A 26,557-nucleotide genomic window follows, 5' to 3' on the forward strand; every position below is an offset into this window, starting at 1 on the left:
CTTTACTTGAGCATATGCGTGAAGATGTTTATTACGAACACGACCATAAGAACTGTGATAGATTAATTACAGATAATCTGCTTAGAAACACTGCTGCTTGCATATTAGTTCCAAAACCGGCCGCCTGCACTCGTTCGCTGGTCAAGTAATAACGGAAAAATACGTAGTACATTATATAAAATGAGTTAATATAAAGGACTCCGTTAAAAGAGAAATGCAATGGTCAATTTACGAAGCTATCGTGAAATTTAGGATGTTTCGTGTTCATTTGGAGCTAAATATTTTTTCAGCAGCGAGATTGTATGAGACTTATCCCGAAAGCGAGAACACTCACCACTTTTTTTTTTTTTTTTTTTTTTTTTTTTTTTTGCAAGGGATCAATACAAATATAAGTTCCCGCAACATTAGCTGTTTCGTCAGATATGTGTTAATCTTTACTGGAATAGGAATCCTCAATAAAAATATTGTGACAAACAACACCAAAATCGAGTTGTGGGAAACGACACGCCGTTGTTTCAGAGTAGCTTTCGAAAGAAGACTTTATATAAATTTCCTACCTTGTAAATTCAAGAGGTTTCCTTACTCTATGATGTTTATGTTAAAAAAAAAAAAAAAAAAAAAAAAAAAAAGATGCCATGGAATTTGTTACTAAAACAACAAATACAAATGCCAGTCTCAAACACCACTCATGAAAATCTATGGTAAAGACATTTCTATCTCCAAAACCAGCCTGAAATGTCACACACTCTTCAAGTGGATAAATATCACACATTACAAATAATAGTAAGAGACGTTCTATTGGTCCCCAACCGGCTTCATTTGTACTCAAGCAGAAAATTTACCCTAATCGCCCTCGTAAATAACACTCCAAATAAGCCATAAATGGCACGTGTTTCCTGTCGAAGTGATACGTTGTTGCCATCGCTAAACTTATATTATCAATAGATACATTATGTAATAATAATAATATTATAATAATACAATCATTAAAGGATATCAATATAATAGTATGGACAGGGGCGGTCAAGGACGGATTTCTGGCGGTGGCAAGGAAAGATTATATTTTTCTCATCGGGCTTTTGCGGCACTGATGCCTTACGTGGAGGGGGGGAAGGAAAGGGGCAAACCACTTAACATGTTTGGTTCGTACAAGCGTTATAGTTGTGGAAGTTACATAATTTTAACAATATGATATATTTAAGAGTAAAATAAGCACATATCATGAAACTAATGATTGATTTCTTTTTTCTTGTCATTAAAACCTATCCAAATTGAATTCAAATTAAATGAAATATTTCAGTTTAACATCCCAGAACTATGCCCTTCAAGCGAAGAGAAACAAAAGGAGGATGCAACGAAAACAAAAGTAACGAAAAATCTAGATAAATCTGGAAACTACTGAAAAATCAGTAAGCAAGACGGTAAAAATTGCAACATCACTTTCTTTTTCAGCAGGTCAACTGGAAGGCCACCCTCAGTTGAAAGGACCCCTCCCATGTAACTGCCCCTTCTCATTCAGTCACTGAGCGACATGACTTAGTTGTGTCACTGCTTGTGTAAAGACAGGCAACCGACTAGCGATGAGGAGGGTTAGAAAATAAGTAACAGTAGTTTAAATTTGTATTAGTTAAAGTTGAACTAACCCCTAATTATGTTTCTATATTGGAGTGGCAAAACATGATGTGTACTGTACATTTAAGCAGGCAAACAAATCTCAAACGTATCAATTAAATTTAAAATACTTTAAGTTCAGTGGTGAAAACGAATATATATCTATATCTATATCTATATATCTATATCTATATCTATATCTATATCTATATCTATATCTATATATCTATCTATCTATCTATCTATCTATCTATCTATCTATCTATATATATATATATATATATATATATATATATATATATATAGAGAGAGAGAGAGAGAGAGAGAGAGAGAGAGGCTAATACGTCATTCTATTAACTTATAGATCATCCGTTACAACGAATGTTATGACGACTTTTGAGATTGACACGTCTTACAATGTATGCTTTTCCCAGAATTGCAGAATTTTTGTTACCTTTGCATCCCTTTCGAGCCTCTATAGTTTGCTTCTGACAAAAGGAAAGTTTTCTGCATCAATAAGTAACTATTCCAAAAAACAAACTGTGTGATTCTAACGACTGCAAAAATGTTTTTGATATGTTTCAAGTCAGATATAAATGCCTATTTTTGTTTCGTTACATAAAATACGTTATTATCTTTTCTATCTATATGACCACTTTAAAAAAATACTAGAGAGAAGAAAAATGAATTCCTTCAGGGAGGGAATTACATTTTTGTCACACGGAATATCCCATTCACCATTCCCATTAATTCGTACACTGTACCAGCTAATGTTTTATGACCTAATTACGTCACTCTGTGCCAAAGGGTTTCTACTCTATTTGGAGTTCGCAGGGAAGTGCTATTTGAACCATTTCCCAAACAAATAACTTTCAAGCAAACATCCTTCAGAAATTCATTCTGGTGATGGGCATTTTTGCTAACCCTCACTCACCCTCACCCTCAATCAATTCCCTCATCCTTACCCTCATTCACCCTCACCCTCAATCGACTTCCTCACCCTCACCCTCATCCACCCTCACCCTCAGTCGACTCCTTCACCCTCACCCTCATACACCCTCACCCTCAGTTGATTCCCTCCTATTCGCCCTCAGCCACCCTCACCCTCAGTCGACTCCTTCACCCTCACCCTCAGACACCCTCACCCTCAATAGTCTCTTTCACCCTCACCCTCAGACACCCTCACCCTCAATAGTTCTTTCACCCTCACCCTCAGACACCCTCACCCTCAATAGTCTCTTTCACCCTCACCCTCAGACACCCTCACCCTCAATAGTCTCTTTCACCCTCACCCTCAGACACCCTCACCCTCAATAGTCTCTTTCACCCTCACCCTCAGACACCCTCACCCTCAATAGTCTCTTTCACCCTCACCCTCAGACACCCTCACCCTCAATAGTCTCTTTCACCCTCACCCTCAGACACCCTCACCCTCATATACCGAAATGAGGGTGAGTGAGGGTGAGGGCGGCCCTCTTGAGGGCAAAAATGAGTGAGGGTGCCCATCTCTGCTCCCAACAGTGATACAGATAGTTCTAAAAGTGACACACGTACTCTCAACAGTGACAGAGAGTTCTAACAGACACACGTACTCCTAACAGTGACACGCATACTCTAACAGTGATAGAAATAGTTCTAAAAGTGACACACGTACTCCTAACAGTGATACAGATAGTTCTAAAAGTGACACACGTAATCCTAAAAGTCACTTAGATAGTTCTAGTACTCGTAACAGTGACACCCGTACTCTTAATAGAAACACACCAAAGACACACGTAATAGAGATGAGACGTACTTGTAAATGTTCGAATTGTCGACGAGCCATGTAAGTGTTCGAATTTCCAGTTAATTTTTCCATTCCTGTAACGCAACATTTATATTTTCTTTTAAATTTATTTTTTCAGGTGGTTGGAAATTTATACAAGGATCACTTCACGTTAGCAGTTGCTTCGGAAATCGAGAAAGCGTTTGGTGGATGGGTTCCTCCATCAATAACTGTGTAAATACAGCCTTTGAACAAATCAGAAGAAAAGAAAAAGGGAAATGAAACAAATATATATATGGGACAATAATTGTATTATACTATTTTAATACTGTAAAGCACACCAGATGATAAATGACATTTTATTACTCCTGATTTGTATATCAATTATTATAGAATATAAATTTTCTTTATAAATTTTTATAAAGTCTTGTTTCATTTGTTTTAAAGCCTGCAATTTTGTTTGTATATAACGTAGGTCAGTTTTGACCAGGCCATGGCTAGAGGGGCGGTCGTTCCAGGCGCTGATAGCAACAGGGCGCCGAACGAGCAAGAATAAAGGAAAAGTATTTGAAATGAGTAAACGACGAGTCGCCTTGACAAAGTATTGCGCCGTACTAAATCTATATTGTTGTCAGTTTGCAAAGAAATAGATTTGTTAACAATTTTCTTGAGAGCAACACTCGCAACTCAAACGTTTCAATAAGAGTCAACAACAAATTTTTACTCTTACTTAAGGAAAATTATATATGATTTTTTAATGGCGATTTAATATACAAGGTGCCGAGTAATGACTTATAGTGTACGTAGGAGCGTTTTGAAAATCAGAAACGGTCAAAGTCTGAAATGTCTGTTCATCTTTTTCATGGTGATGAGTTTGCTTAGCTAATCACGCATTTTCACCCAATCGGATTAATCAAAATGGTGAGAATGGAGACATGAAAATGAGAAGGGTTAAGAGACACACGCAAGCTGCTGTTTGCGCGGGAATAGTAACACTTTCGATTCTGGATTAATCTGACCTTGTTTATTCCAATATCCTGGTGTATGTAGGCCTTTTTAAAAAATGTATAGCACATTGCTAAATAATAATTGCACACACTAAAAACATTGCAAACAAGTTTTTGGACTTTAGATTTTATTATGAATATATAATTTGGTGATGTAAGAAAAGGTAGTTAGCTACATTGCTGTTTGAAATATGTACTTTTTGAACAGACGAAAAAACTTTTTACAATAGAAACATAATACTCCCGCTGCGTATAAAGTGCGAACAGTGAAATGAAATGAAATATTTGAGTTTTACGTCCCACGGTCATGCCGGTTAGGCTAAAGGAGACGGTGGTAATGAGGAATGAATGAAATTGTGGAATGAAGAAAGTGAAAGGAAACGGTAGAACCCCGAGAAAACCCACGCACACGGTGTTTATCCACCACAAAGTTCACTTGGCGGGGGCTGGGATCGAACCCGGGACCCCAAGAAGTGCGAACAGTAACAGTGGTGTGTAATAAGGAGCAGGAAATCTGCGGGAACTGACCGCTGGGGTCAGTTATTGTGAGGATTCGGGAGGAAAAAGGAAGATGGAAGGAAAAAGTAATAAAAAGTGCTCAAAATTAAGGAAAGGCAATGTTCATTTTTGAAAATTTTCTCGCTTCCCGCCAACTGGTGGTGCTTTGCGGCTGGTCTGTCGACTTCACTCAAATGTATGGGGAGGAGGGTGCCGTCGTATACTTCCGCCCCGGGCGCTGATTTTCCACAGCACGGAACTGCTCATGTACTCACCTGCTTTTTAAATTTCGAAATCAGAATGTAAATCTGAATCGTCAATTTCACCCAGGGCCGGCCTTAGGAAGTGTGGGGCCCGATTGGGAACATTTTGCGGGGCCCCAGGGTTAAAACTAACTTGCTCCAAGGTCTGTGAAACACACACACACACACACACACACACACACATATATATATATATATATATATATATATATATATATATATATATATATATATATATATATATATATATATATTGCATTCTCCCTGCTGGTCTAGTGGTTAGCGCGTGCGCCTGTGGTGCACATAGTCTCGAGCCCGATTCGCGGTGAAAGAGTACACAAAATTTAATTTCCTAATCAGTTCTTTTCATTAATTATCCATCTCCTAATAGAACAAATACTGGGACGCCAGATAAAAAAAAAATATTCTCATTTCATTCCAAAAGTTTAATAGAGATTTTGCAGTCAGAATGGATGGCAATCAAAATGTGCGCTTAAATAGTGCGTGAAAATTAATAGACTAAATCAAACGTCCTAAAAACGAAAATGCAGTCAGTTCTTTCGTATCACCTTCAGATTTTCTGATATGATAATGATGATGATCAATTGCTGACATGAGTAAATTAATTTGAGATATAAAATAAGAGGTGTTTATGAAGAAAAATGGTACGTTTTAATGAAAGAAATACATGTATGTGATACTAAACATTGCAAACACATCATTTACAAACTTATGTATATATTGTTATCATGTATTCATATACAGGGTGTTTCGAGAAAAGCTGACAAACTTCGCATATGTTCAGAACCTCAATAGAGGAAAAAATCTGAAAGTTTCATCGAAAACGCTTAATTACGGAGATGGAGATAATAAAAGTGTAAGAGGAATGACCAATTCCAGTAATTACTTTTAATTAGCTCTCTCCGTAATTAAGCGTTTCAGACCAAAGTCGCAGAAAAACATCTTTCTTGTATTGAGATCCTAAACACATATGATAAGTTTGTCATTTTATCCCCGGTACACTCTACATGTTTACTTATAAGCTTGATTAAGAAAAATGAATAACAGCACAGTTTTGAAACATTTTTCCTTTTCTATTTTGTGGAGTCTTCTTTCTGAGGGTACTAACAGCAATCTCTTATCATGGACGGGTCCCATTTTCGTTTATTAGTGCAGTCAAATTACCAAAAGGCTATTTCCACACGTGACGCACTCTACAAAGGAACATATTCGTAAATTTTAAACCTTAACTATGATCATGAATGTAATGATTTTTAAATACAAACCATTAAATATGATTATAGAAAGGACATATTACAATTTCCACATATTGGTCTTTTTGTGTTTAATTGTTAAAATACATGGTTATATTTATACACTAAAACGTGACGCACACTATAGCAAGGGAAGTAAAATTTTACTCATATTTTGAATTCAGGAAATCTTCCTCCATATGGCTTCACAAAATGTATTTTGTACATGAATACTTTCGAAAAGGAATGCAGTGTTCTCACAACCATAGTTTCATTCGCACTTCACTGTAGTAAACATATGACAATGGAATTTCTCTGTGACGCACACTACACTTCCTTCAACGACAACACTTACATTTTTCTATTGTTTGGAATCTTATTGATTGTTTTAATGTTATTCCTCGTACAACTGTGGAATGTATTTCCAAAACATGCTACTGAGGTAGCTCTGTTGGTAGAGCGTTGATTCACAATCGGGATGTCGTGGATTCGATAACCGCTGCCCACTATCTTGGACGGGTTTTTCTGCTTTTCCCTGAGTTCTACCAGGCAAAGGCCAGGATGGTACCTAGCAAATCCGCTCTGGCCAACACCTCAAATCCTTCCCTTTGTTATTATTATGTATCCAGTGGAAAATGGCCACTAAGGTGTATCTGGTGTTCGTTAAATAAATAAACACATTTTGGTCGGTGAGTCAGCCTATTGTTTTTTTTTCAAATGCCTATCGATTCCTGCAGTAGTTTCATTTCAGTAATGTTTGTTAAAAACCAAAACCCACGTTTTTTCTTTTTTTTTCTTTTTTTTTTTTTTAAAGGAAACTGAGGTGTATATATCGAAAAGGGTTCGAGAAATGAACGAGAAAACACAAATATACTTATTGAGCGACATAAAGGGATTGAGCATGTTTTGAGAATACATCCTTCACAACTGTATAATGAATGAGGTATAAATTATCTCATTGAAATATTATCGAAAATAAAATGAGGGAAAGAGTAGCGCATTCGTTGATCAAAGTTTCGTATATGTGTGTGTGATGATATCCGACACGTCGTCAATTATTGCTCAGAACTTGTTTATCTATCAACGCAGACTTTTCTTTAGCGATAAACTTGGCCAGAAAAATATTTTGTGTGCTTTTTTTTTCATGAAAAGGAACCAAAATCCAGTCACCAACATTGATTATTTTCCGGAAACTGTAATGTCACCTGCCATAGGTTCTTCTTTTTCAGTTAAGAAGCTAAAAATTTTGCACTTATTGGCATTAAGTGAAATGTTTGACACTCTCAATTTATATGGAGATATCTTCTCAAAAAAGTGCATTTTGCGGGTATCCGGTATATTACAGATATCTTTCCCGTGAACGAATCAAAAACTCTGTCCAATGCCCCTTCCGTACATCAACTGACTTTTGAGGTACATAAATGATCTTAATATTTGGGCAAATTCTTCTCGCACAGTTGGCAAAATCTTCTGCGGTTTGGGGATCTATAGATCGTGCTAACGTAGCTTCTTTCACTCTACGTTTTACAGTTCCACCGAGTCCATCAATGGGCCCTTTGCCATGACTCGTTGCAGAAAAGTGCCATTGAAATTCATCATACATAACAGTTTCCAGACATAGAGAATATTTCTGTTTAAAACAGAGATGTGCGTCTACGCGTAAAAAACGATAGTTTACGTTTACGTGTCAACTATGCGTAGACAATGTAAACAACGTAGACTATGTAGAATATGGCAACAACACGTAATTTAATATGGCGTCGTGGACAATAAAGGAGCTTTATTTTGTCGTTACCTTGCGAAATTGCGTACAAAAACAAATGCCTAGACCAGCGAATAGTAACTTTCGAATGCTTAGTTTCGTCTTGATGAAGGAAAATGAGAAATATTATGCATTTTGTAAAATATACAAGAAAAAAATTGGCAAATACAGCAGCTTCAAGATTGAAAGCCCACAGGTGAGAATTAGTTTTGTAAATTTCATTATAAAAGCAGTGCTCGAAGTGGAAAATCTAAGGAAGTGGTATGTGCAGAGCAGAGTAAACATACAGATTAGATAATTCCCTCTACTTTTTATATGTTAGTCGTTTCCCTAATCTTTCACTGCACCGAAGCAAAACAACTGAATGAGGAAATATGAACAAACGAGCAACGAAATTGCTCCTTACATTTGATAGTGGTTGTCTACATAGTCTACACGGGAAAAGGTGTAATGTAGATTACGTATAGAATACAGTAGACAATCGCGTAGACGTAAAATTATAGTTTACGGCACATCACTGGTTTAAAATGCTGAGCACTGCCATCTGACTGGTATATCACATGTTTGACATCAAGGTTGGATACGTTTGCTTAATGGCATTTACTATTGTATCATTGAAAGCAGCCACCGCGTATTTATCGTGATGCAAATAATTAGATATGACAACTATTGCAATAGAAACTGAAGAACCGTCCACTCTTATATAGGCCATACAAGTATAGATGGTATATGAATTACTTGTCCAGTGTGTAGCTTGGATTTCATCTTGATATGAGAAAGTGTAGTTTTCACTAAAATATATTTGCATGATTATCGTGTTTTCCGGTACATTTTCTTTCAGGATTTTAAAATAATTTGCCTGGTGACGCTGTATAAATGCATGCTGTAAAAAACGAGGTAGTTTATTCTGTAGTTTTTCTATCACGTCCTTTAATGTTCCTGACATTTTCTCTTTCGATACTTTGCCAGTCTCATCAGTAGCCCATTGTTGATAGGTGATGGATTTATCTGTATCCATCGGTTGAGTAGAGTTGAGAAGCGAAAAGAACTTTGATAATTCACCACATTCTTGACAAGTCTGAAACATATAGGTCTCAGATTCATCGTCGCACACTACGAGGCGAATCAGATCATTTGTGCTGTTTGGCAGAAATGAACATGAATTTAACAGTAATCTAACATTCTCATGATGGATACACAGACAGAGATTTGGTGGTGTTTGTGATCTTAAACAAACGTGTTTCGGCCGAAGTTCACAGAATTTACTTCTTCCAATCTCTATATCGGGATTCTGTTTCTTGAGCTGTTCGTAAGTTTCACCGAGTGTTAGGAACAAGTACTGTTTTTGAAATTTTTGTTTGGCGAATGAATCTCTGATGATTAAACAATCTCGAAGTCCTGGTGCCTGGTAAGGTATTGCATCACTTGAGTAAAACTGAATAACTGCTTCTTCAGTTGCTATTTTTGATGAACTTTGATCTAGTGTCTTGGCTGGATTTTTATTGTCGGGTGCAAACTGTTCAAACAATTGTTTAATAACCACCTTACGCTTATTGGGACTATGAGGTAGGCTTCTTTTAACTTTAGCCATAGCTTTTCCATATGAACTCCGAGATGAAAACACTTTACTAGGTGAAGATGCACTGGTACTTGGTTTATTTAGCATAGCATCAGTAACTGCTCTTAATTTCTTCTTCTGACGGTATCGTCTTATTTCTTCCCTCTTCTTCTTTCGTATATGCTCCTTCTTTTCAATTGTAATATTTTCTTTCTCCTTTCACGTCTGTCTCTGTTTTTGAGTCTCTTTTTTTGCGAAATTCGGCATAATTTCCGGATATACGGAGCCTTTCCTTTTGCTCTGCTTTACGTTGTGCAGCAGTTTTTTGCCATGCTTGAACGTGACACACACTACACGTGGCGCACACTACATACACTTCAGTAATTATAAATCTGTGTTTATTTGAGCTTCCTAATCAATAACACGGCAAATCGTTGCTTTATCTACCTAGAAGGAAAAATGAAAATGTTAATCCGTTACTTGTAATAACTAACTTTCAGCAGGAAAAAATGTGTTTCTTTCGTGACGCACACTACAGCACAGGACCAGTTTTCTAATATGGAATATCACTTAGACAGCTTAAAGTAGACAACATTCGCGTATGAAGTGATACACAATACACTACACTCAAGGTTCGTATATACACTGTACTCAAAATTGTAAACACTTTTTTCTACTCTTCCCAACAAAATGAATGCTCGACAATTAAATGTTAGTCGATATGCCTTTCAGCTTGTCTCATAGAGCAGCCATATTGAAACAGCACTGTTGCCAGTTACACATTTTACAAACAGCAGCAAATTATATAGCATTCATAATGTTAGACCTGAAGTAAAGATATGAATGACAAAAACAAGAGAAACAACCAAGTTTAGAAAATACACTATAGGTGTGCGTTCCCGTGGAATTACCCAAAAAGTAAGGAACAAATTAGTAACAAGCTGAAAATTGTCACAGATGTTGGGAATGATGTTCTAAACAACATACTAAAAGTCCCCTGAAATCCAACGTGACCTTCGCCGCCATATTGGAAAATGGCCGCCGGAAGTGCCAAATGAACAATACCCTGATAAAAATAGCAATATCTCACTATGGTTGAACATAAAGAGATAAACTTCGTGTCGTTTTATAGAACATGGATAACACATTATTTTTCATAGAGAAACAATTTTTCGTAAAACGCATACTTTAAAAATATTTAGCTCTAAATTCTAAAATTCCGAAATTTACCGTCAAACTGATTTAAAATTTTATTGAACTTAGGAAGTAATTATTAACAAGTTAAAATTTGACATAGATGTTGGTAAAGATTATTTAAATGACGTACTAAAATCTCACAACTTCCTCCTTCGTCATATTAGAAAAGGTCCGAAGTAATTGAAATATAATATTTTGTTAAGTGAAATACAAAATCTAGACTGGGCTAAATATTTGAGAAACTGTCAATGCAGTCGATCCGAATTCACTTACGATCAATGCCGGTGGGAGGAGCGAAATATTATGACGTGTTTAAGGTTATCTTCCGCCATTTTGGTGGCCGCCATCTTGAAATAAACTTGTTTATTTTAAATAGCAACATTGCCGTGTGACATATTAAACAACATCCTCGTTCGAAGAGAAATCCAACGGTAAGGTTATTTTCCAAAACTTGCAACAGTTTTAAAGTTGTGAATAGAATTAGGATATGTTATGTGTGAAGTGCTGTGAAATGTGCTGTGCGAAATTTCAAATCTATATTATAAAAGAGAACGCACAAATCCTTTGTTAGCTCATCACGCTAATACGGCTGAACCAATTTCTTTTATTTTTGGGGGGTTATTAGGATTTGGACCCTAGATGGTTTTTATCATATCACTTTAATTTTTAATTACCAGTGTCTTGAGATAATTGACCATTCAAGTGTCCATACGTACAAATCCTTTGTTATTAGTTCATCATAGGTAAAAATAAACGTATTTATATGCAACCCGCATGACCGTGTCACTCGGCGGGTTAACATAAATGACAGGCGCTATAATGTTAACATTTACTGCAATTTGAAAGCGAAAAAGTAAAAATTATCTAAGTAACAAAGTTTATTGCGTTCCGGGATGACCGCAGCGAAGCGGGGTGAACGCTGCTATCACTCGGCGGGTTAACATAAATGACAGGCGCTATAATGTTAACATTTAATGCAATTTAAAAGCGAAAAAGTAAAAATTATCTAAGTAACAAAGTTTATTGCGTTCCGGGGTGACCGCAGCGAAGCGGGGTGAACGCTGCTAGTTAAAGGATAAACTAAAAGAGACAATCATTGTAACATCTCACATTACGTATTCTTTAATGACCAGGAAAAGATAGAGTTAACACACATAAGACGTTCATGCCCATGATACGTTCAGCATGCCCACCGTTCTGTTCTATGCATATCTTTAACCGTGAGACCAGTGCTTGTACACTCTGCGAAGCAAAGTTGGTGATATTTGTTCACAGGTCGCAACGATTCTCCTTTTCATGTAGCCAATGCCAGTGATTTTACACTGGTAGACAATAGCTTTAAAGTGCCCCCAAAGATAGAAATCCAATGGAGTTAGGTCGGGAAACCTTGCTGGCCACTCAACTGGTCCATGCCGACCTCCAGTAACCGGGAAAATGTTTCTTGATCCATCGATTATATTTTGACCATAATGCGTCCGTGCCTCATCTTGTTGCCAATCCATATTTTGTGTATTCAAGTTTTTTTTTCAACTTTTGAATTGCCATACTCAGAAGTTGAAGAGAATAATTATATACTGTATCTAATCCTGTAAAAAAAGAAAACTATAATATTCCCTTCCTTTCTTCGCTGAAATCCGGAACATTTAAGCGTCCCGAGATATTTTCGGGATGCCAGGATGCAGATCTCCATTCCGTGACAGTCCCGGATTTTCCGGGACGAATGGAAACCCTGGTGTTTGTATATACGCTAGAGGCCCCTATGAGGGATTCATGGCACCGGTGTGTCATTGTTATTTTAGAGAGAGATGTGAAGTAATGAAGCTTGTGCAGAGTATTGTACAGTTGCAAGAGAAGAATGAGGATTGTGCATTACGTCAGATTACTCAGCATCAGGGGAGAAATTACTACCTAAAAGAATGTTTTAAATATGCATTTTAAGACTTCAGCATACTTGATCTTAGTAACGCTCCCGGACTCCCTTTTATTGTCGGGGGAGAGGGGCAGTACGTTCATGTGAGTGGGCACCCTAGAAAGTACCTTCCTGGTGGGCCCTGGGTTGCAGTACAGCGCTGAATATAGGTGTTGAGTATTTTGATATTGGTCTCTTAGCGTGTCACTATCGGCTTTTCCTCCGTTCCTTATTTCCCTACCGAGCTTTGTGAATATATTGCCGTATTTAAATCGTTAAATCTAGGCACACAGTGCATTCAATGTGCCGTCTGACATTTCTCTATCTCATATTTTGCTTAATCCTTTCATCTCCAGCCAGCTGTGACATAACCATTGGACGTTTCATCTGAATGTGTAAGAACTCACCATTAAATGGAAGACATTTCGTAAACGGAACTCCACACGATAAACTGTTTACTACAAAAGATTTTTTTCTTTCTTTTCCATGATGTTTCTAGCGGTGTGTAAAACATTACATACCTTGCTATGTAAAATTTTCGGGTGACCCTTGGGACTGTATAATTGGGGCCTTGTGAAGCAAGCAGAACACTCATTAGATGCACCCTCTGATCTTTCCCTATTTCGATATATATATATATATATATATATATATATATATATATATATATATATATATATATATATATATATATATTTAAATCAGTGGAGTAATTTCAGATTTTGCCAGACAGGTGGGAGAGGATTAGACGATCGACATAGGAGTTTCACGCCTTTTATTAGTATATTAATATATAATTTATTCAAATGCGTGTGTTTCTAAAATTAACAGGGAATTCCACCCGCTGCTTTCCCCAAATGACGCCCTTGGTTTCATCCTTTTATATCGAACATTCATGATTTACGAGGTGTGATCAAAAAGTACGGTGAATATAGTTGCACAGTGCCATCTATCGATGCTGTATGCATTTTAGGTCTAACTAGTAAGCCCGGTTGCCTAAGCCTTTAATACAGTAAGTGTCCAGTTTGAACGAGTAAGTGACATGTTAGTTGGCTTCCAAGAGCAGAAGAGTGAGAACGTGTTAAGAAGGTCGGCCACGCGCTAACATGATGTTTTGTTCTAAGCTAAAAAAAAAAAAAAAAAAAGCCACAGAAGCTCACAAAATGTCAAAATCAGTGTATGGCGATGAAGTGGTGGCTTTGACGACTGTTTACAAGTGGTATGAGCGGTTCAAAAAACTGAAAGGAGTCTATTGAAAATGAGCAACGATCAAGATGTTCTTCGACGTCAAAAACATATGAAAATGGGCAAAAACTTGCACAAATGATTTGTTCAAACAGGCGAATGACTATTCGAGAGTTTCTGAAGAACTAAATATCTCATATGAATACATAAAAAGCATTTTAACTGGCGATTAAATGGGCAAATAGCTTCCTTTTACACCACGAGAACGCTCCGTGCCACACCTTGCTTCTCATCCGCGAGTTTTTGGTCGAAAAAATGTTCCTATCTGTCTACATTTGCTGTACTCTCCGGATGTAGCACCATCTGACTTCTAACTCTTCCAAAAAGTTAAAACCGTGCTTACAAAAAATAAACGTTCTGACACTATTCTGATATTAAGAGGGCCACGACAGAGCAGCTGAACACTTTTCCAAAAGAAGCCTTCCAGAGATGCCTCCAGTCACGGATTCAACGTTGAGATAAATGCATTGCTAGCCAAGAACAGTACTTTGAAGGAGATTAAATCAAATTCCATGCGAGCTTAGTACTTTGTTTTTAATAAAATTACACATCGTATTTTTAATCACCCTCGTATAATCGCTGTACGATTTATCTGAAACACCTGGTATAATGAGTTGGCCAGGTGTAAATGTAACCGCATTTTGGTATTTCAAAACATGGTAACCGTTGTGTATATGAGAGTAGACAACCAAGTCCAAACTAACTCTGCAATTTAAATATTAGAGACAATTATGCAATATACTAACTAGATTTTGTTTGGAAATTGGCCAAAAAGTGTTTAAACTATGCCACACGCCAGTTAATAAAGTAAAAGAAAATGTGACTTCCACCGTCCCCACATGGAGCGCCAAAATCATCTGACCATGGCGAGTAATTATTTTCACTTTTAAAATTTGATTTTTGTATTTAACATGTAAGAAAATATATAGTTGTTATGCACGATGCAGTGCATTAACAAAAATCTTCCTCAAGACAGTGTGCTATTTACAATATGAATAAACCGTGAACTGTATATTTCCAGAGGATTTAACGCTTTCGAAATGGAGGACATTTTATGTGAAAGGAATGGTAAGTATTGTATTATTAAAGGGAATATTAGGAACTAAAGGTTTTCAGTTACATATGAAATTTGTTCTTGGTAGATATACTTCTAATTCTAATGCTATCATCATTAGAAATAGACGAACAACAAATTTAAGAGTAAGAACACTGGGAACTTCGATGCTGATCTACTTTTTGTTTTCAACTACTTACAAAATTTTTCAGTAGAATCTTGTTAATTGAAAGTTCTAAAGGCATTACTCGAGCAAAAGCTTCGGCCTGTGGATCCAGCTCTTTTATCTACAAAATGTTACAATTTTGGTAATTTCTGTTCACATTCGGTTAGTTTAGGGTAGGTTAGGTTACTTTAATTTAGGTTAGTTTAGTTTATGTTATATTAGTGTAGGGGTCCCGCATAATTTTCCAAAAAATAATAGAATTTCGCTTATTTTTACTAATATTAGGTTAGTCCAGGTTAGCTTAGGTTAATTTATGTTAGGTTAGGTTAGATTTGGTTACGTTATGTTACGTTCAAGTACTTGCATCATTCATTTCTCCTGTAAATTTTGTGTTTTTTACGTGCTTCTGGACCCCTTGTACTAAACATACCCCAAAACCTCTATCAAATTTTGACAGATTTCTACAGTTTCAGGTTAGGTTAGGTCATTACTCGAGCAGATGGACCTTTAAATTTTCTATTTGTTAGAACTGTCGGGAAGTCTTTACTTTGGTCATTTCAGTCATTTTTTTTTTCGATTCAGTGATTTATTCTTTCGGTTCAGCTGCGCATCGATAAGTAGGTCTGCTTTAAAAGGGTATGGTGTAGTATAGTAGGATAGGATAGAGCAAGATAGGGATAAATAGGGTAAGCGTAGAAACGGGTTAGCTTAAGGTTAGTGCAGTTTTCACCCATTTTTATAAAACTTAGCGAAACCGAAAGAACAAATCACTGAATCGAAGAATCGAAAACAAAATGAATGAAATGGCCAAAGTAAAGACTTGCCGAACCGTCTGCTCGAGTGAATCCATTCTAAAGAAGAATAACAAATTGCTGTTATGATCTAAAATGTCATTGTGTAGCTACTCACCACGCTACTCACCACTAGTTAACGACAAACCGGCATGCTTCATTGTAGCAGTTAACGACAAATCAGCATGTTTCACTCAAGTAGTTAACGACAAGCCGACATGTCAGTGTAGTAGTTAACAACAAACCGGCATGATTCATGGTTCTAGTTACCGATAGCGATGAGTTGAGTCGTTGCCAGCTAATAGAGTGTAATTTAATATATATGAAATTATAAAACTATTGGATGAGTATTATGATGGTAAATATGTATTATAAGATAAAATTATCAATGTGTATTGTACTAAGTTGATCATCATATTCTATTTATAAATATCATGGTGGGCTATGCATCCCGAGCAGGTTTGTTTAGGCGTATCTTAAAAAAAAAGCAGAGAGAAGAAAATAAAAGGATAAAAATTTTGTTGATTCTATACAAGTACGTACCTTAGCAATTTTGTTTTATATAGTGACCCTGAAGCTTCAAACATTTTTGGTAGACGCAAGCTCTAGTAGACCTTCTGTGTAGAAGTTAGGGATGGGCAAAACCTGTTTTTAAAAACCGGAAACCGGTTTCTAGAAAAACTGAAACCACAAAATCGACGTTTCGGTTTCTTCAAAACTGGTTAGGTTTTTAACCGAAACCGGTTTCAGTTTTTTCCAAAAACCGGTTCGGTTTTCACCGAAACAACGCAAAACTATTTCTGTGGAAATGGAATCGGTTTCCGGAGAACAACGAAACACTATTCGGTCAGAAATAGAACAAATTTTTGGATAAAACCCGGAACCGGTTTTGAAGAAAACTGAAACCGGCTCCGGTGAAAAACCGAACCGGTTTTGAAGAAAACCGAAATAGGTTTTGGAGAAAACCGAAACCGTTTTTTGAAAATTTTCAAGAGCCGGTTTCGGTTTTTCTAAAAAGCGGTTTTTGAGCCCACCACTAGTAGAAATGTGGCGCCTGAGACCTCAACCAGTGCAGAAATTATGTCTTCAGAATTTCAGTTGGAACTTTAGGGGAAAAGCCAGCTTTTCAGGTGAAGAAACAAAACAAACAAACAAACAAAAAAAAGTCAGTAGAGACAAAGTCGGGACTATATGAGGGATGATTACAATATTCTTATTGGAATTCTTGAATTGTTTCAACAACACGGGTAGCTGAATCAAAGAACTTCAGAGTGTGATATTCCTCTTCGTCAGTTTTGGATGGCACATCGCAGATTAGATGGTGTTTGTCAATACACACATGTACTGTGATATGAACTGCATCTGCCCTTTTGCGTTGAGAAATCGGATCACAAATCTCATCTCACATTTGGTCGGGTTTTCTATAACGGAAGTCATTTCAACTTAGTGCTACTAGCAGGTACGCAACTCCCAAGATAATTAAACCTCCCTTGCAGGCACACACTACTAGAGCAGGCTTCCACGCACACAAAGCTGTGTGGCAATTTCAATTAAAAAAAAAAAATCATCCCTTCTTTTGACATGTACCTCGTATTTCTACCTATAGAGCGATATCAGTTAAATTTAATAGTATTAAAGCTGTGGGTATTTAGTTAGAAACCTTAAAGTTAGTAAGAGAACAGCTAATTTAGTCTTACAAAATTTATAAACAAAATCATGGCAGCTGTAGCTATAGTGGAACTGTGTTGGGGTGAATTCAGTTAATGATTTGTGTATGCAAAAGATACAGACCACACAGAACATTTGTAACACGAGGTGTAAAACTTTATTGTTCACTAAATCATTTACTTTTTACTGTAATTATAATAAATGTTGTTATTGTGAAATACAATTTGAAATTAGGTATATCTTTAAGAATCAGCCTGTACTTTCAGACACACACACACACACACACACACACACACACACATATATATATATATATATGGCAAGGCATATATGAAGGTAAAGGTAAAGGCAAAAATGTTCTTTCAAACAGAAATGGATACAACAGTAACAAAGACAACATAGGGGTCGCACGTACTGTTACTTTTCCTTTTTTTTTTTTTTTTTTTGAAACAAAGTCGACATAGCTTTCAGCTAGGATTGCCAATTTAGCTACTTTGTGGCTAAATCTGGTCATTTTGAGAAGCCACTAATTTTCGAAAAAGCTACTAATGGATTTTCTAGCCATGTGCTTTTGGCTTTTAGCCATTTCTAGCCATTTTCTGAGTTCAGCCACTTTTTGATATATTATGTGTGTCATTTTGCTATTTTTTGAAATGTGATGCGTTAAGTGGCAGCATTCTAAACCCTACTTCCAAGGGCGTCGATTTCTCTGTAAATTTGGGGGCCCTTTCAGATGCAGAAGGTATATATATATATATATGAGGATGTTAAGACAAATTGCATTCAAATTATGCCAAATATTGTATATTCATAAATGCAATAGGGGGGCCACATCAGCTTTTACATCGATGTTCAGTGGAAGCATCGCTAGGGCTCGTGTGCTCATTGGTTCTACCTCAAGCGCTGCACGGAATAAAATCTTCATTTGTTTAGAATTTCGTCTGCAGAGTATTGTGTGTGTCTATGCTCGAGAGGTCTTGGTGCACTATTAAACTTGATTATGAAAAACATGTCAATAGAACTACTGAGGAATATTCCAGCAATATGGGAAAAGAAACACAAACATTATAACAGACACATTTTAAATAGAAAATGGAAGAAAATAACAACTGAAATGGGAATGCCAGATAAGTTATTCATAGCCTATTTATTTGAGAATTACTCTGGCTTTTTATTATATAAGGCAGTGGCGTTGCAGGGCAAGGGCTTTCGGGCGGAAGTCCGTAAATTGTGGAATTTCTAAAGAAAAAAAGAAGCTGCTGTTAATCATATCTATGCTTAAAATCTTCATGCCCCTCCCTAAATTCCGAGATTAATAGAAAAAAAGGTTTCTTCTACATTCGTTACTGATATAAGGTAAGGAAATACCTGTAAAGACAGGCACGTATCCATAGGGAGGAAACGTCGAATAATGGAATTGCAGTGACGAAGTTAATACCCCCTCCATCTCGAAACCTGAAGACATGCCTTTTTTTTTTTTTTTTACTGGGAAATGATTTCTCACCTGAGTGCTGAAAGAGGGCACTTCTTCACAGAAAATTGAAAAAAAAATGTGACTCTTTGATTTATTGATAGAGATGGATAAGAGATAAGATTCAAATATTTTTGCGAAACAAGAAACGAGACTTTAGCATTTCTTATGTCTCGTCTCGCGTCCATCCCTATTTATAAACTGTTTGGTCTTTTCAATTTCAAAATGTGGTTCGCAGTGATTTTTATACAATAATTTCACACGCGGCACAGTAATGTTTCTCCTCAAACTGAGAACTTACAGCGAGGGTGTACAAATTTTGTGTCTTCCTTATTTGTATTTTGTTTTATATATATATTGTCCTCTTTCGACATAGAGGTTATATTAGAATTAATCTATAGTATTAACGTAAAATTTAAACTATCGAGGATTGAACACGAAACCACCCTATCAGAAAACTGTAGCAGATCATGTTTGGAAGCTTTTGCCCTTTATTGCAAACTAGCAGAATACCAGTTCTTCGCACGGGAAGATTACGTGTCATTTTGGACATGAAGGGTTAAACTTGGATTTAAACAGTATTGGAAGTGTCACTGTTCGTCTCAGCGACCCCGAAAACTATGGATTCGATACATCGGTCATTTTCGATCATTAGTAAATATCTCCCCCTTCTCAAGTTACGGGAATGAATTTGGATTTAAACGGAATCGGAAGTGTCACTGCTTATCTCAGCAACCCCAGAAACTATGGATTCGGTACTCATATCGGTCATTTTCGATCACTTTTATATGTCTGCCCTTTCTCCTCCCCAAGTTATGTGGCTGAATTTCGATTTTCAAACTGCATAAAAAGTATCAAGTAGTGAGATTGTCGTATGTCCTGAAAAGAGGTGAGGTAAAATCTTTTGTTATATACAAAGGATGGTCATAAAATCTTTTGTTAATGCATATGTAGAAGAATAGGGTATCATAAAAGTTATTGTTAATGTATATGTTGAAGAATAGGATATAATAAACCTGTTGTTAGGGGTATAATAAAAATCCTTTGTCGGCATATAAACAAAGGGAATAGTGGAAGGGGGTGAGAGAAATTTATGTGTTTTCCTTTGTCGGTATGGAAATAAAGGAATAGTGGAAGGAGGTGCAAGAAGAAGCCTGAGAAGATTATTCAGATCCTCCGGATTCATCATTTAATGAAAGAGTGATAGAATAATATGAAAATAATGTAGAAGTTTATCCATGCTTGTCATCTGATTGTGAAGAAACACATAATTTACCAGATGTCGAAGTGTACGAGTTTTTGGAGGATAAGTTGCATTCGAGGCGGAATCAAGCGAGGCCGTGGCATCAAATGTGGCTACGCCGGCACCATCATCTACTCCAAAAGAATTAGGTTGGAACTGTGAATGCTGTGTCAATTATGTGGATATAAACTGTGTTAGAGATTGTATTGTGAAATGGATCCTCGATGGTTGTGCGATATGTCTTGCATGTTGTCGAAACGAAACATTTCAGTGGGTTCATGAATTTTTTACTGTGATGACAATATTCTAAGCATAAGTGCATGGTTTGTGTTAGTGAGTTCTCGTGTACAGGATGAATTGTTTTACCCACGCTATTGGACCGTTAACAAGAGACTATTTTAATATCACATATAGGTAACTAACAATTGATACGAATGCTCGACAAGATATCGTGCGCATATTGCTTGAAAAATATAGATTTAATTCGTACACTGAATGTGAGTGAAATGTATTTAAGAAAACATAGTGCGTAAAAATGTTTTACGATACTTTTTGTGTTTTGTGTAGTGAAAATCATATTAGTGAACTGTGGGTATTAAAACAATGAACTCATACTTACTCTTTCATCCAATACCAGTAAATCCTGAGAACATTGGTCTCTATGGAGAGCAGTATTTATTCAATGAAGAAACTCTTCTTGAATTCTATGATTTGTTTGAAAAAGAACAGTGAAATCTCAAATATAAACTTTATACGCGAAACACTTGTGTTATTAAAGAACAGTGAATTTGTTGGACAAATTATTCAGTTTTTCATGCTACGTAAACATGAAATTTCACCATGTGTAAACCACTATATCATTGACATACAAGGATTTAAGTTTTCATATAAAGAATTCATCATTCGTGAATTTTGTTTAACTGCGTGTGATGATGCACTAAATTTGCATTGTCTAATAAAATAACCATTAAAATACAATTTACTACGGGAGAGAACGGGAAATGGTAGAGTGATGGGAGCAACGTTGGACGGTATGCACTCATAGTACTCAGAAAAATATGGAAATTCAATGCAAAAAGAACCAAGAGGCATTGACATGGGGAGTCATTGGGCCACGGCATAGCCCTCTTTAGGCTAAATGTCGATAACTTATATCGAGAGAACACGAGGTGATAGTGGGATGGGACCAACGTTGGACACCATGGACCAATAAGGCGCACCGAAAAAATTATGAGGGGGCGCCAGCTAGCCTTACTTATTTCTACATGATAATATAAAATTATATTGTGTGAAATATACGCACGAGTTAGCTAGTAATATTTAATATTATTATTGTTATCATCAACAGCGTCTTTTCATTACGTGTGCATGTTTAACATGAAACCAAACAGAAGATCCATCATTCGTAGAAAAAATAAGAATAGACAGTTACTTTAATTTTGTAGGACGACGAAAAATACGAAAAGAGTGACTACCTGTAGGGAAAAGAAACAATACTTTCAAATGGATAAAAAAATCGAGCAAGGATAGATTCGAACTCCGGTGGCCGGCGTGAAAAGGCAGTTCTTTGTCCATTCACCCACTGAGTCGTTAGGGATTACAACCCCTGCATTAACAGCTATCACTTCCGTGGGTTGTATATTATGATCACGTGTTTCTTCTTTGCTGGAAATCGACAATATTTTTACATGTAATAGTTAAACCTACATGCTATGTAATACTTGAGGTATTTAGAACTACATGCTCTCCATATAATGTAATAAAAGGGTCATGCTGGGAATAAGAAACAACATTCTCGGACAAAATGGAAACTATTGGCATCAGAAAAAATATTTTTCTGTGAGGCATGCGAAGTAACATAATTCAGAATAGCTACTGTTTAGTTCACTAAATGAAGAAAGGGGTATAGAAAGCAAACATGTCGCGTCAACGAGATCAACCAGAGTTGACAGAGGCGGAAGCAGATGTGTAGTAATACAACAACTTTGGTTAAATTGATAATTCGTTCTGTATGCTATAATAAATCGTATCACAACTTTACGGAGATCAGAGAAAGTCTTACGAACCCTATCATATAGAAAGCTTTACTAACCCGATCATATAGACACAAATGGATGTAACTGTGAATACTACAACTTGGATTAAACGAAAGCCGTTTAGATATTCAGTGGTTTACAGGGTTGTATATTCACTAAAAGATAAGACACAATACAATTCTTCATACCTCAGCTACCAGCAGCTAGATACATGCAATTTCTGGTTAGATAAGGTGCCTTCCATTTCAACTCAGGCAAAAATAAATAAATAAATAAAATTGTACCATCCCCATCTCAGATATTGTTGAAACTTTTTTATAGTAACTAGACATGTTTTTAAGAGACCCATATTTTTTTGTTTTGTCGAAAAAAATTTCCCGCCAAGTAATGGGCCATCAAAGACGGGAGTACAATTTATGAGTTGTAAAAGACATGGAAAATGGTCAACTTCGGAGCCCCACCATTCAGCTATGGAGATAGGTAGAGTTATAATTCTTGTTGTGGTATGTACATAGGGATATAAATAAACTATATTTTACTGTAGTCCGGTTTGCGCATGCGTACCTTTTTGTACATAAATTAACAAATGAACGTCAATTTATCTGAAAAGTCGAAGTTTGCGAATTTTTTCGAGCATTTCCGGTTCGAATTTTAAAATTCTCTTTACATGGTTGGTAAGACCTAGTTACCCACTTTCCGAAAAATATTTTGTATCGCTTCTGTGTGCAACCATTTTGTCGCAAAAAATTCGAGAAATTGTAAAATTCTCAAAAACTGCCATTTTTGGGCGTCATTTTCTCGAAAACACCATCTTGTAAAATTCTAAAATTTTGTCAGATGGTTTAGCTTTACATGAGTAATAAACACACCAAATACCATTCTCGACCAATGAATTAACTACAGCCTTTTGAAGTTAGCGAAGTTTCGTTAACTTTGATATCACAGTTAGCAACACTGGAAACAATAAAAATGCAATGATTTGATGATGTTTGTGGTTCACATTAATTAAATGAAGAATAAAAGTTTTTCCTGGCTGGTTTTTTATTATTTTGATAAAAAAAAACTCTCTGAAATAGTAAAATAAGCCTCTCCCCTTCTCCGTTTTTTTTAAAACGAAGTAATCTGAGATGGGAATTACGATTACAAAAAACACAAATTTTAAGTTCACTTACTTAAAATGGTCTTCGGAAGCAAAATTTCACTGATTTTTTTCACATGGACCAATCATTTGCTTGCTTGGTGTCTTCTTCGCTAATAGCAGTAGTACACTCACAATTCGTCCAGAGGTGGATCCAAGGAGTCGATCGCCCTCCCAGAAGAAACTTTCTTATTTTATATATAAATAAAACCCATTCCAGAGTTTGGAGCTCTTAAAAGTAGCTCTAAGTAGCAGTATTACACCTTCCCCCCAGAAGTTCGTCCTGGATCCGCCCCTGCGTAGCACATTGTCGATAATCACAAAACAATTATTTTCACTTCTCTTATGCTCTTCTGGAAACCTGTACCCTGCTGAAAGTCCATGTGGAAGCATAAACAGCACTTCAACTGTACGTAATTCGTTATTTATTCATAATTCTGCTACGCACCACTGGTTATCATAAGTATATGCAAGGGCGTCGATCCTTGGGGGAACCGGAGCCCCCAAAGCTGATGTGGGTTCCCTATTGTATTTATGAATATACAATATTTGGCATAATTTGAATGCAATTTGTCTTAAAATCCTCATATATATATATACCTTCTGCATCTTTATTCCTTGCCCCCCCCAAACTACAGAGAAATCGGCGCCTTTGCGCATATGTATGTAACAAAAGTTCCTTTTTGCAGACTTCTTAAATCTACACTTTGAATTGCAGAAGCTCGTTTTTGGGGGAAGCATGAAGTTAGTTTATGGTGACCCGTTACTGTCATAAAAACTTCGCCATTTTCCGAAAGCCAAAGGTGACTTTGTTGAATACCAGTTACCGGTCGCATACTTTCCCATTCTTGCGTTTTTTTCTTTTTCTTTCTTTCTTCCGGAAGTTGTCGAATTCAGTTCCAGGCAACAAAACGAGAGTAATACCCGGAGTTTGTACTTGCACTATATTCACGAATTCTTCTGCGGTTTTAATACTGTGTATCTGTTTTTGCCTAAGGTTATGCCGCGTTGCCACATTCTTTACAACCCCCCCCCCCCCAATACTGTCACAGAGATCCTAGCATGGCCAGTTTCACTGCAAAACCACTGCTTTATCGGACCTGTCTGCATCTCGAACATCTGAAAGCGATTTTTAAAGTGGGATGCAGCACCATCATAAATCACTGACACGGTTTGGGAAATTGTAGACACTTATTTCCATGTATTCGAACCTTTTTCTATAACTATATTTTCGCTTTCCTTCGAGTATTTTTAGAATCTTGTCTATGGCTATGAGTGCATGAGCCAAATCGTGTGTTTTGTCGTCGCTTACTACAACAAAACTGTCAGTTGTTCCATATTCCGGTGATATAACTGAATTTCACTTTGCAGAATAACAGTCCAGTTTTCAACGAAGTCCACATGAAATAAAATAGAATTTGTATCTTGAAATTTTATACGATGCTTTTCGGTAGCAATGAATTCTCTTTGGATTTTCTTGATGTAGTCATGAATTATAATTCTTACAGTTAAACCATCAATGTACGATACGAAAACGGAAAGTGGCACAGTCTTTTTTTTTTAACGAGATCATTGTTTTCCCATATGGCGTACGTAACACTTTCCTTTTCAGCAGGATCAAAGACTCCAAACTTATTTCTTTCATTCCAGGACATTCACTACATTCTTGAAGAAGACAGCTGTCATTTTTAGCGGATCATACTACTAAAGGAAATAGGTCACTCATGACAGCTTCAATACAGGTTGCATCTTTGATTTGTTGGAACGCAGTAGCAGATAACTTAAAATTTGCACAATACACACACACACACTTCCCTAGCAGGTTGCGGACTGACCCACTTTAGTCGAATACTATAAAATTCCGAGTGACCCATTCTTATGCTGAGATTATTCTGTTTAAAAGAAAGTCCGTAAATTTCTTTGATGGAACGCGTACGAAATTGTTTCGATTTTTTTAAAAACTATTTGTCCTTTTTCGATAACTGTAATGACATCACACTTAATTGAGTCTTTGTCTGGATCATTCCAAGTCATCACTGAGGTAATAGTTCAGGCTTTTTATAGATCATCAGAATTTATTGGATGGCCATTTTAAGTAAACTTAAAATTTGTGTGTTTCGTATCGTAATTTCCATTTCAGATTACTTCGGTTTAAGAAAACGGACAAGTAAGGGGGAGGCTCATTTTACTATTTCAGAGAGCTTTTTAGATCAAAATAATAAAAGCCTGTCAGGAAAACCTTTTATTCTTCATTTAATTAATGTGAACCACAAACATCATCAAATCATTGCACTTTTATTGTTTCCAGTGTTGCTAACTGTGACATCAAAGTTAACGAAACTTCGCTAACTTCAAAAGGCTGTAGTTAATTCATGAAGCATTGGTCGAGAATGGTATTTGGTGTATTTATTATTCATGTAAAGCTAAACCATCTGACAAAATTTCAGAATTTTAAAAGATGGTGTTTTCGAGAAAATGACGCCCAAAAATGGCGATTTTTGAGAATTTCACAATTTCTCGAATTTTTTGCGACAAAACGGTTGCACACAGAAGCGATACATTTTTTTTCGGAAAGCGGGTAACTAGGTCTTACCAACGGTGAAAACAGAATTTTAAAATTCGAACCGGAAGTGCTCGAAAAAATTCGCAAACTTCGACTTTTCAGATAAATTGACGTTCATTTGTTAATTTATGTACAAAAATATACGCATACGCAAACCAAACTATAATAAAATATAGTTTATTTATATCCCTATGTACATACCACAACAAGAATTATAACTCTACCTGTCTCCATAGCTGAATGGTGGGGCTCCGAATTTGACCATTTTCCATGTCTTTTACAATTCATAAATTGTACTCCCCGTCTTTGATGGCCCATTACTTGGCGGGAAAATTTTTTTCGACAATATATATATATAT

The 26,557-nt window shown here is 36.4% G+C and overlaps 2 protein-coding genes across 5 annotated transcripts in view; both read left to right on the forward strand.

Annotated features, from left to right (window-relative positions):
- The window catches only part of LOC145662993 (fatty-acid amide hydrolase 2-like), a 166,557-nt gene extending 162,757 nt beyond the window's left edge, over positions 1-3,800 (forward strand). For all 3 annotated transcript variants that reach the window (XM_081729099.1, XM_081729101.1, XM_081729100.1), the window contains one exon: positions 3,516-3,800. In XM_081729099.1, coding sequence (XP_081585225.1) covers positions 3,516-3,614 — 99 coding nt within the window. In that variant the 3' untranslated portion in view covers positions 3,615-3,800. The remainder of the gene's footprint in view (positions 1-3,515) is intronic.
- Positions 3,801-14,887: 11,087 nt separating this feature from the next.
- LOC145662994 (fatty-acid amide hydrolase 2-like) overlaps positions 14,888-26,557 on the forward strand; it is a 93,502-nt gene continuing 81,832 nt past the window's right edge. For both annotated transcript variants that reach the window (XM_081729102.1, XM_081729103.1), the window contains exon 1: positions 14,888-15,136. In XM_081729102.1, the coding sequence (XP_081585228.1) occupies positions 15,109-15,136 (28 nt within the window). In that variant the 5' untranslated portion in view covers positions 14,888-15,108. The remainder of the gene's footprint in view (positions 15,137-26,557) is intronic.

This window comes from Thermobia domestica, chromosome 10 (assembly GCF_964235325.1).
Source record: "Thermobia domestica chromosome 10, izTheDome1.hap1.1, whole genome shotgun sequence".
NCBI classification, from domain to species: Eukaryota; Metazoa; Arthropoda; class Insecta; order Zygentoma; family Lepismatidae; genus Thermobia; species Thermobia domestica.